We start from the raw sequence: 12,370 nt of genomic DNA, 5'->3' as shown, positions 1-12,370 counted from the left end.
GCTCCACTACAAGTGGAGGAAATCTGGCACTTTGTTAGTGCTGTGGGAAGTCACCCAGTATTTAGCTGCTCACCCTTCTTTGCCCCTGTGTTGAGTGGAGCCTGGCTGGCCTCCCTGAGGCTGTTCTGGCAGGAGGAGACTGCTGAGGGCTGAGAAGAGTCGCTGCATATGCAGGCAAAGATGCTGTAAGAAAGCTTCTCTCTTGTAGCCCCTGTGTTGTCTGGCACTTCATTTATTTCAGTTAGAGTGAAGAAGTCTTTGTGGGTGGAGAGTGATCTTTGAGGTAGCTAGAACCAATCCCACAGATGACTTGGATACCAAGAATGAGACAATGTACTGGAGTTTTATTTTGGGACTACTTGACCTGGTTTCAGGCAAGATTTATCTGGTTTTTAGCATTTTGGATTTGAGATGTATCAGAATGGGAACAAGAAAGATGAAATAAATTTGGGAAAAACTGACAGAGGAGAAATACACCTTCATATTTTTTTCTTGGCTAAACACCAGTCTGCAGAAAGCCTGCAATGTGGTCTTCAGTACAAAATTAGCTCTTCTCTCTCAAACTGTTAGGGATTCCTCCAATTCCTCTGACAGATTAGAGTGTCAGCTCATGAACAACTGCTGAACCATGACTGGCATTGTGACTGTGCATTGTGCTGCACACAGTCAATGCCTGTCAGCGTGTTCAGTGCTGTAGGTACTTTATTCTCCTACCCTGTGGTGAATAGGAGGTAGTTGTTGAAAGAGGGGAAGCTTTGCACGTGGGCTTTGACCACAGGGTTTTAAGGATGCTGTAAGTGTACACCATAGCTTACGCCATGGCTGTGTGAGCTTAACCAAAAGAAATTGTTAAATGCCCTCTCTTTCTGACAGCTGGGCAAGGAGAAGGACTTATGGCATGTTTGAACTTTACTCTGCTAACAGTGATGCTTTTTTCACTTTAAGGAAAAATGCAAAGTCGTGGTGGCAGAGCTCAGTGGGTAGGTTCCAGTGGTTTAAGTCAGCGTGTTCTTGTTATAGAAAATAAAGAGCCAGTGGGATGAATTCTAAATCCTGCAGATGCTTAATGACAGGTTTCAGCAAACTTACAAACTCCTCAAGTATGTGCAATACCAGAGCCAGACACCATGGACAGTATATTTCAAAAAAATATTTAGAAGTTGCCAGTGGAAGCTAAACTTTGAAAAACATGAAGTCATTCTCGAAAGAGTTCAGGCTGGTTAAGTGTCATGTGAATTCAACCTATTTGTTGAAATGAGGAAAATAGATGCTTACATCTGAAAGGGGGAAGCTTTTGCATGCAGACAGGGAAAGCACTGTTGCTGGTTTAGCATTACATTCTGCTCAATGCATGTTTCAATGCATCTTTTTACGTGTGTGAGTCTTAAGTAAAACCTTTGGTTTTTCTCTTTCAGAATCGTAACGAAATAAAAAATGGAGCCATCCTTCGATTAACAACATCTCCGGTGAGTCAGTGTTCTTTTCTTCTCTTCCTTCAAAGTGAAAATTCAATTAGTAAATCACTGTGAACTAGTGTGTGTACATTTAAGCTTTATCCATTGTATCCCACAATCCTCTAGGAGCAAAGGTTATGAGTTATGGAGGCAGGACGAATAACTCTGAGTGACATTTGGTGATCCTGTTGGCAGAATTGGGTGGGTTTTTGTGTCTCACTTCCACTGGCAACAGTTTTCACATACAAGATATCCCTACTTCACTGCTGACATTGCAGTCTCCCTCAAGTTGCTCTTTTTCTGCCCCACAACTCAAAACCAGGAAGCCAGGAGGAAGGTCAGGGATTTGAATCATGGAGAGCTCTGCTGGGTGGCTCAGGTCAGAGCTTTCCTGATCTCTGGTTTTGTGTTGAGTGAGTAACAACTGTAATGTTGAGATTTTACTGGGGTTTCTTTGTTGTTGGCTTTTTTTCCCCCCTTCAACATCTCTTTGCCAGCTTGGCAGAGTTGCTGGTTGCCCTGTAATGGCTTGTTTTCCTGCTGAGTTGAGCAGTGCTGCTGCCACATGCTGAAAACCACTATTAGTCCTGGAAGATGTATGTCTAAGGCAGCAGCAATCCAATTTCCTTGCTGACAAATGTAGTTAGTGTGCCATTAAAATGGTTTACCTCTTCATGACGGTGTTCTAGCCTCTGCAGATTTGAAGCATTCTTATGCTCAAAATCTGCCACCCAGTAGCTTCTCTACAGGAAGCACTTCTCAGCAGCCAACTGGGCAAAGACAACAGGTTTCCATTAGCCTTCATAGTGTTTTTCAATGGTCATTATATTCAAAGCTTTATAGACATAAAAAAACTCCCAAAAAAACAGCAGTTTAAGACCATAACTCTGTCACAATCTGTGTGATTCCATAGCTTCTTGGCATATATCACCAAAACACCCTTGTGCATGGGAAAACCCTTTCTGATAGAATAAGCCCCTTTTGATGGAAATTTCTCAGAAAGAGGCAGCCCCAGCACCATCTCCTTCTAACCTTTGTGACTTCTTCATAACAAATATCCCCTCCAGTACTGCCCAGACTTGGGAGGGATCTCTTGAAGTCAGAACAGGATCTGTGCTTCATCAAGAACCAATGCAGTCCAAATGCAGCGCATCATGCTTTGGTGTAACCACAACATGGACTAACTGCATAGGAACAACTCATGGAATTCTCCCATCTCAAAATCCACAACCAGCTGCACCGTGAAACCTCACGTGAAGAGAGGCTGTGCTGTGGCTGATCTGTGGAGATGGCTGGCTGGCTTTATGATCACTTGTGCAACTGGAAATGGGACCTACAAACACAAAAGACAAATCTTGGACATACAACGCTTTTTGTTACTACCAGTGGTCAGGAAGGTTGGGCTTTGAACCCACCTATCATTCTAGGACTATCATATGCTTGTTCTGTTTCTTTGGGGATTTGCCTTGGGGTCAGTTAATCAAGTCAGGAGTCCTTCGGATATTGAGATATTGCCTGTTACCTAACAAATTATGGACTGCTCTGGCACTGGCCTGCAGTTATGAGTGACTCAGCCATCCTGTTTTAAGACAGAAGGCTGATCTACTCTCTATTCTCCAGTAGTGATATTTATGTCTGAACCAGTGCTTATTTTCCTACTTCCTGATGTTTTAAAATTTTGTGTTAACTTTTCCCAGAATCAGAGAGGTATCTTGGAAGGAGGAACAGATCGGTTTTTGTCAGATTAGCAAATATTTTTATTCTTTAAATAGGTAAAAATTGAAGTTCTGCATGTCTTCTCACTCTAGTCTCTTTGCTTTTTAAAGTACTGTCAAACTGTTCATCATCTCAGTACCTAAAGTAGATAAAGGCCTCCAAGTTGTGGTTTTTAAACTGGTGACCCACACAATGGTTGTCGTTTACCCTGAAAAGCTAACAGGTTAACAGGCAATCTGTTTCCATTTCCACTTCCTGTATGAGAGCAACTGTAGCTGGAAGAGATAATGTGAAGAACAGGCCGCATGATACACTCCTACAAAATGGGAAAGATGCTTTCCTAGCTGTTAGTGCTGGGTGAGAAATGTTTTTCTCATCATGTGAAAACATTAAGATTCTGAATTCCCCCCCACCCCCTCTGTTTTCTATCCTACAACAGGATAAAGCTGAAACTGTCTTTTCTCTTGCCCCAAAAAACCAAAATCATATTAAAAAAAAAAAAAACCTTTATGAAAAGGCAGATTATTTAGGAAAGGAGAAAAAGATTGAGAGAAATGAAGAGAAGCCACATAGGGATTATGCACTTTCTGGGATGTGTCCCTGTAGTTTCAGGGAGGTCTGAGCTGCCTACTTCCTGGCTGTTGTGGGGAAAAAAAAAAAAGGATTCTCCTGAACTTTACAAGCCTTTTGAAGAAATTTTTTTCCTTGAAGAGTTGAGAGGAGTTTTGTTGACCTATTCTGAAGGCTGCATGAGCTTAAAATGCTTTTCTAGTCCTTAATTTTTATGCAGCTTATAACCATGACAGCCAGTAGTCTGGATGTATCCTTTAGGGTTGCATGGCCTAAGTAATAGAAAACTGGGTGAGAAGGATGATATGCAATCTTTTTGAGTTTTGCTGTCATTAGCCTCAAATTATTTATTGCTCATGTACCCAGAGTCACTATTCTTAAAGATTAAAAAGAGGAAAGAAAGATAGTTTTATCTAGAAATAGTAAACTAGCATTTTTGGGCTGACTTTTTTAAAATGCGGATTTGAAATCTAACTCCGTGAATATAAATGTTAAATACTTTCTCTTTTTTAATCTTGAATTTAGATTATTTTGTGTGCCTATACAGGGACCTTTATCTGAAAACCATTGTTAATACTGCAAGGGCAGAACTGCAGTTATGGTGTGCTGCTAAATCCATTATAAATGCTTGCCTTGAGAGATTTACAATGTGCCTATTTTAAATTTCTTTGAGTTAAAAGTTTGCAAACGCCAGTCATTAGGCCTGGTGGGAATTTGAACTGCTTCTTTGTTTCCATAGGTCTGTTTGCTAAGTTTGTGAGATTCTCTGAAAGACTGTTTTTTTCCTAAACAATGCTATTTTTTTCCTCCATAAACTGCTCACCACACAGACACTCTGTTTCCTAGGTAACTTGAGTGCAGATTGGATTTCTCCCATATTATCTTTGTTCCTATATCATCTTTCTTATTTATTTTAACCTCTCCTATCATCTTTCTTACCAATTCTTTGGGCTATTGTGTGTTTTTGCAGTTTTCCGTGACCTGTTTTCCCCCTTTGTCCATTTGCATTTTTGAAGGGACGAATGAAGAGTTTCTTATGCAACATTTCTTTGTATTTGAACGTATGTGACAATTGAAATGCTGTATTGCTACTGTCTCTTTTGTGATAACCATATTCCGTTGCATGGTGGGTAGGTGTATAAATGAGCTGTAATTGCTCCCGAGTGTGAGGCTGATCCGAAAGGACTTTTGTGTCCTGCAATGCAGCAAGCAAAGTCCAATCTTTTAGTGTGTGAAACTGCAGGATTCCTTCGATCAGATCCTGCAAATCCTTTTTCAAATGACTAATCATTTTAAAAAGATGCTAAAATACTGGGAAAATTAAGTTGAAGGGACTAGTGTAGTTTATTTAATTTAATGGTTTTCAAACAGAACTGATTACTTGAGCACTTACTGTTTATTAAAAGCAGCTTCTTGGGCACTTAAAAAAATGCCTTGCTTATGAGGTACATACCTTAAAACCTTGGTAAAGGGAGTTTTTCTGATGTGGTATTTGTGGGGCCTGTTAATTTGTTTTGTCATGGTTTTGGTTTTTTTTTTTTTGATCCCCAGGTCAGAGATCAGTTGAGTTCTCAAACCTGTCATTTTTTTTTGTAGGCAGAGTATTAGCATGTGTAAAACAAACAATCATGTAAAAAAAGGTGTTCAACGATAGTCATCACAGTATTTTGTCTGAATGCTTCTACAGATATGAGGGACATGTTCTTTATATGTCATCTAAAGAGGCTAGGAAGGATAAAGATTTTTTTTAACCTATTTCTGCTTATACTTCTGAATCCTCAAAGTAAAATTTTGAGGATCTAGTTTAGAATTTTTGATCTACAGTTGCTTGAACATGTATTTGAAGTTCTGTAAATGCATAACTGTTTGCAGTTCTAACCTGTAATTGTGATTATATTTATCATGTAATGGTAAATTAGTTGCTAAATAAAACTTATACCACAAGCACTGACCATGGGGTCAATTAGCCACTTTTATATTTTTCTGCTCAAATAGTAGATTTGAGAAGTGGAGTTGGGGTTTGTCTTTTCATATAGAAAGGTTTAATCTGATGTTTTCAGGTTTCAAAAGGCACATTTTAAATAGTAAGTGGAAGAGATTGTTTCAAATGCAGATAGAAGAAAAAATGCTTATAAAGCATTGAGAAGTGGCTAGTGATTGCAGATGCCTTATTTTAAGTCATATTTATGTAATACATTTGGCTATGCATCTGTAATGCTTTTGTCATTGATTTAGTGCAAGACTCTAGAGATAACCATTTCCCTGTTTCTGCCTCCTTAATTGCCTGTAATGTTTCCACAGGACCTCTTGTGTATCACATCTGTAAAGGGCTTCAGAGGTACAAAACTGTGCTTCAGAGCTCATGCAAAAAATGTTAACCATTAATGTATGTATTGATTAAAATATATTCTCTTTGCTTATGTGGCATCAGATGCTAGTCAACCTTGGTGGGTCTGCTGAATGCGTATGTGTAAAATGATGGTTATGTAATGTATGCACACCTCCATTCCTCTCCGACATATATGCAGTTGTAGGTGAAATGGCAATAACAATCCAGGAAAAGACAGCACTTTAAGCCACCATGGTGTTTCAACACTGAATGATTTAAATTAAACTACAGAAATGCATGTGTTTGGTAAAGACAAAATCTATATTTGGTAGTTACTCTTGGTCTCAAAGCTCTTTTTCTAGGAACATATTGACTGATGTCACTTAATCTACAGGGTAGATAACAATACTCTTATTTTATTTGCTTTTTGTAAAGGATAAAGAAGACAACTGATTACATAATGGAAAGCCAACAATTTAAATCATTGGTTCAACTTTCCTCCATGGCACATTCATGTTTGATAGTGGTTGCATCTGTGTCTTCCCTCTTGTCCTTACTTGCTATATTTTGTATTCTGTGCAGAAGCCCTATGCATGTCGGGTTAATACGTTGCTTTCAAAGTTTTTGCACAAAGTATTCATTGGCAAAGAAATAATAGTTTGATCAGTAGAATCCCTTGTTAGGATGATCTTGGGATTCTTAACCTCCAAATGACTATTTGAGTCTCTAAGAAAGTCACATCCTGGATTTAGGTCATTAGTTTTCTGTTTAAGCTGACAATCTCATCAAGCTGCTCCTTTTAAGCATTGCTATTCCCTAAGGGCAACCTTTTTGGATGTCCTTGGAGCAAGTCATTTAAGACTAGATATGCAGCTTATGCCACTTGGCAGCCTTTTGAAATGCTGGGACTTCCACAGCACACGTTTTCCAAACTTCCCATCTTCCTTCCTTCCTTTCTAAAGAGGAGAGCAGTTAATTGTGCCTTTCATTTCCTTGAGCAGCCATATTTCTGTTAATTCCCGCTAATGATTCTCAGTTGCAAAGGTTTATATAAATATATTTACTCCTACCTGAATGATATTTCAGTAAGAATGCAGACATGGCAGCCAGCTCTGCTACTGCTTTAATGAGCTGTGCTTTCTGTCCATCCACCGATGGCTTGCAAATCATTAAAATAGCTCCCTGGTAAGCACTTGGAGCATATTTCATCCGGGTTTCATTTTTTAATGCAGTCATAAATGAGCTGTACATTGCATAAGCATGTACAACTGCTATGGCAACAAGAATTAGAAGGCTTATGAGAACTGCATGGTGTTAACCAAGGCAATTTTTTCACATGTCAGGCATTTGGGATGATAACACACAATATGACTTTTGTCCATGTTGCCTGTGAGACATGTGCCAGCAGTCTTGCTGAGACAAATATATGTTTACCCCCTTAGTCAAGATCTCCTCTGCCATTTGTCTGTTCTTTTCTCATCTGGGAGTAGAAGGAGCAAGGTTTATTGGATGCAGTGTCTTGCAAAACTTGTTTAATGTAAGAAAACTGCAAGTGTGTGTCAACTTTGCTGATGGAACCTTGGCATAGTCAGATAAAGCCTATGATGTTAGTAAGCACTCTTTTATGTGCTTGAAGTATGTCTGAACCACTTTTGTAGCGTGGATTTTTGTGCTCTGTAGAGGGTTCCAAGCTGTCTCTTATTTAAGATAATATTTTGGTTTTAGTCTGGTGAATTTCAAAGCTCTCACTGACTGCAGAGGAAAGAGGATTAACATATCTCAGCTGATAGGCTGGTGCTGCTCATGCTGGTGTTGTGCAGTGTTGGTGAGCTGCTGATGTACATCTGTGTCCTGGTGTTCTTGGGTCTGGTGAGAGGGAGGGTTAGCTCTTTCCATGGTGTGGATACATGTGTCATGGAAGTCTGACTGGCTGACAGCAGCAGTTCACCAGCCCCAGCTGTTCCTGCTGGGGGCAGGACTCTCTCCTCAAGAGGAAGGCTGAACCTGACCATAAATAATCTGTTGTCAATACATCTGAAGACTAAGTGTTGTTTACACAGCACAGTGTGTTGTGAAAGGGATTTGGAGGAGGATGTTCTCCTGGCTCTGCTTACATGTTTTTCTTGCTTGCTATTGTGATACACAGGCAATTACAGTCTCCATCTGTTTGGCCACAGCTCTGCTGCCCAAGGTTTGCCCACTCCGACTTCTTGGTACAGCAGCTCAGGAGAGCTGCTCGGTAACTGTGAACCTGTTGTTTTGTTCACCTTTCCTATTTGTTCCATTTTCACTGAATCCAGGAGCATTTAGAGGACTAGGTTCCCATGGAAAGCTGGAAGAACTTCCAGTTTAGTAGAACTTCCTTCAGTGGGCAGATAGTGGAAGTAGTAACTTTCAAGAGGTATGTGAGGTTAGAAAAAGCCACATGCACAGATTTAATAGGTTTAAGGTTAAAACTGAGCAATCATTTCCAAAGTTTGGGGAGTGCAGCTGCCATGACAATATTAAAGTTTTTCCATAGTGTTTCTTTCCTGAGGTGGGCAAGAATTCAGATATTGCATGTATTCAGTGAAACAGTAATGTTTTGGGGATATTTCGCATCTCTGAGTCTTCCTTATAGTGGGGAGTTTAGCATTAGAAATGGCTCCATGAAGGACATACTTGGATAAGGTAGGAGTTGGCTGTTGAACTTCTGGTTCATGTTATAATAGTGGTGATTTTTTGTAGCTGATTATAGAAGAGTACTTTAGCAAAGCTTTTTTCACCCCCTCTGATGAAAGGAAAGGGCTGTGGGAAGTATTCAGTAGTTATCATGGAAGCTGAAAGTAACTGGTATCTATTTTTACTTATTCCATGGGCTTCAGCAAAGGTTTTACCTAATCACATGCTTAAGTTTGAGACAATAGTCTTTTAGTTTCCATTTGGACAGCCATTGCCATTACAGAGAGACTGTATAAACTATTGTTTCCCCATTACAACTCAAATCTATTGATAGAGAACGTAACCTTCAGTGGCAGAAAGATCTTTTGGATGACAGGATTCTGCCTTTTTGTAGATAATGGAACTGCTATGGCTGCATCACCCTATACTTAAAGCATAAAAAAAGCTCAGGACTAAAGATATTCTATTTCTTTTCAATACTATTTTAACCACAGCCACACTAACTAGAAGGCATTTCTCCCACATACACACTCTGTACTGCATTTCTTCTGGTCAAATGCTGACTGGAGACCATGCATTTACCACACCCATTGTAAAAACAAGAAGTAACCAATGTTGCTGATACTAGAGGAGACTGGGACATTTAATTTATTCATATTTTTGTAGCAATCAAAATTATGTAGCTAGGCAGCTGAATCTGTAACAACACTATGCTGGCTATTTTTCTGGGCACCTTATTTAAATGTTCACTTGCACTAAAAATGACTGCTTTCTCAGAATCTTTATCTTCAGAGATGACCATCTCTGTGAAGAGTACATTCATTACTTGAACAGAAAAGGAATTGTCTGTCAGCAGAGCCCTTTCTTCTCTATTCCTTCTCCAGCTGAGAAAGAATAAACATCATCTCAGAGAAAATAACTCTCAACAGAATTTATGTTTAATTTGTTTCCCTAATGACACATAGCCTCTCATTCACCTTTCCTTGGGTGCAGGTAAGAAATGAATTTTAGGATACAAAATTTTGCAAATATCCCTATACATAGGGAGGAGGATTATTTTTCTGAGAAAAGTATGACCTAGCTAGCTATTAACTGAAGCTTTTGGATATTCTGTTCAGGTAAGTAAAAGAATCAAATTGAAAACGTGAGATGTATTTTAAAGTATTTGTACGGCTAAAGAGAGAGGAAATTTAATATGCATTATTTAAGTATTTCTTTAGCTTTTTATCATCAGTGTCCATTTTGAATTTCACTAAGTCATCCTCTATTTGAAACATTAATGGCCAGAATGGCATAACATGAGGATATTGAATACGCAAAAAGATGTATGACAGATAATATCATAGTGTTATGTGGGAAGTAATTATTCTTCACGCCTTGTTAAAAGGGTATATGAGTGTTTGAACTGACTGTGAACAAAAGAAGAGAGGGAGGAAGGAGCAGAAGGTCTGAAGTTGGTCTCTCTTGATGTAACATGGCTAGGACAGTATGTGGTCTTTGCTGCTGAAGGTGATGAGAAGTGTGTAACCTGAGTAAGCGTTGACAGGAAAAGAAATGCCACTGTTATTTTACTGAGATTGTCTGATGCAGTTTGTTTTATTTTCATTTCTTCTTTATTGATGTGACACATAAGTTCTTCAAGCCAAAGGCTGTTATTTGTGATGCTCACATTTTGCCTGAGACAATGGGACATCTACCCATTGCTCAGCTAATGATTCTGCAAGAGTCCAAATAATTATAGGTAATAATGGAGTAATGCACGAGTAATATAATTTTACAAAAGTAATTTGCATTTGAGCTACTTAATCTTTTCTGAGCATGGAAGTTAAATATTATTAATATTAAACATGGCCATTGTTCCTGCTTACACTGACATTTTACTCATGATTTTCATTGTAATGAAAGCTGTTTTGTTGCTTTTGTTTTGTATGTTTTGTTTCTCTCACAGGCTCAAAATGCGCAGCAGCTCCATGAGAGGATCCAGTCTTCTAGTATGGATGCAAAGTTAGAAGCACTGAAAGACTTAGCCAACTACTCACGGGATGTTACGTTTGCTCAAGAATTTATAAACCTGGATGGCATTTCCCTCCTAACGCAAATGGTTGAAAGTGGCACAGAGTGAGTATTCTGCTTAAACTCTGGCGTTCCTTCCATGTGGGGTGATTTCATGCTCTCTTTCTGAGTTGAGAAATTAAATATCTCAAGAGGTCTAGACTTGTAGGATATTATATTAATTATCAATGAGATACTGGGTTTTTTTTTTTAATTTCCCCTAACAATGGGCTGGTCAGGAATGCGGATGAGCCAAGTTGGAAGTCACGGGTATCGCCTATGCAATAAAGGCTGGGGAAACTGAGGTCCTAGTTTCTTCTTATTCACTGGAATTTCAATAAGCCATTGAAATTATATTTAAGGACTGATATTTAAGTGATATCACTTAAAAGCTGTGTTTTAAATTTCATGTTACTGAGAACATGTGTGGTAAAACCCAAATGTAAAAAATTCTTTACTAAATTTACATTTTTTATTGTTTTGATTTTGAATGGGATTTTTCTAACACCAGTCAGGTTTTTGACATAAAAATGAAAGCTGACCTCTAAAATACACTCATTCTTTACCAGAATGCTGTACCAAATTTCATCATTGGTGAAACTCAGGACCAAAACCTCAGTAAATGTCCATTGGCTTAGTGTGGAGTATGCAGCAGAAAAGTATCAACTGGATTGCTGCACTATTAAATGATGCTCTAACAGTAAGCATTTGATTTCAAGTAAGAGGTTTGCACTCAGTGTCAAGCTCTACTACACAGGAAGAAGTCAACAATACTCACACCATCTCCTGAGAGAAAGAAAACTGAAATCAGTTCAAATCCCCTCACAAATGTGCTTGTGTTCCCTTGGCTTCAAGGAGGTAAATAGTATTAGGAAGTAAAGAAAAAGTAGTAAGTGGTTTTGAAAGTGGAACACAAATGGTATCTGAGGCTCTTGTACAAGATATACTGTGTATTTTCCACAGAAAAATTAACTGCTTTTCAGAATCCTGTAGTCCATAGATTGAGCAGAGTAAAAACAATCTCTCCCAGATCACTGCCCATTGTGTGGATAATGGTTTATGGAACTCTGAATCCATGTTTTCTAACTACAGCTATATACTAGATTTCCAAATGCTTGTGGTTTAATCTTCAGCATTTTGGGGTTATAGTCTTTAATTTTTGTGGTGGTGTGATCTGTGGCATATATCACATGTTATGCCACTTTAAAATGAAATGCTTCTAGTTACCAAATTTTTCAACTTGTGTATTATTCATGTGGTATTTGTTGTTTATGGACCAAATTAAGTTTAAAAGTGAAGACAAGTTTAAGTTATTATAAACACATGTATGCTGTTACTGTACTAATGAAAGGTATTCTAAATGGACAGGCTCACATATGCCTGTGAAGAATACAGGAAAATTAGCAGTCACTACCCTTGTGGTTTACTTTGTTGTGATGTTATTTAGGTTTAATGGTTTAACTTACTTCACTGCAGAAGGTATTTAAATGAAAGCATGTTATTTTCTGTTGAAACAGACAGGGAACATTCTCATTTTTTATAATCTTTTCCTTTAGCTGCACTAAGACTAAAGCAAGTGCCCTCCTCA

The 12,370-nt window shown here is 38.6% G+C and overlaps 1 protein-coding gene across 4 annotated transcripts in view; it reads left to right on the top strand.

The window, feature by feature from the left end:
* The window catches only part of ELMO1 (engulfment and cell motility 1), a 300,321-nt gene that overhangs the window by 75,560 nt on the left and 212,391 nt on the right, over positions 1-12,370 (top strand). For all 4 annotated transcript variants that reach the window (XM_064418260.1, XM_064418282.1, XM_064418276.1 and 1 more), the window contains 2 exons: positions 1,416-1,466; positions 10,679-10,848. In XM_064418260.1, the coding sequence (XP_064274330.1) occupies positions 1,416-1,466; positions 10,679-10,848 (221 nt within the window). The remainder of the gene's footprint in view (positions 1-1,415; positions 1,467-10,678; positions 10,849-12,370) is intronic.

This window comes from Passer domesticus, chromosome 1 (genome assembly GCF_036417665.1).
Source record: "Passer domesticus isolate bPasDom1 chromosome 1, bPasDom1.hap1, whole genome shotgun sequence".
Lineage (NCBI taxonomy): Eukaryota > Metazoa > Chordata > Aves > Passeriformes > Passeridae > Passer > Passer domesticus.
This window is presented reverse-complemented; position numbering and strand designations above follow the sequence as displayed.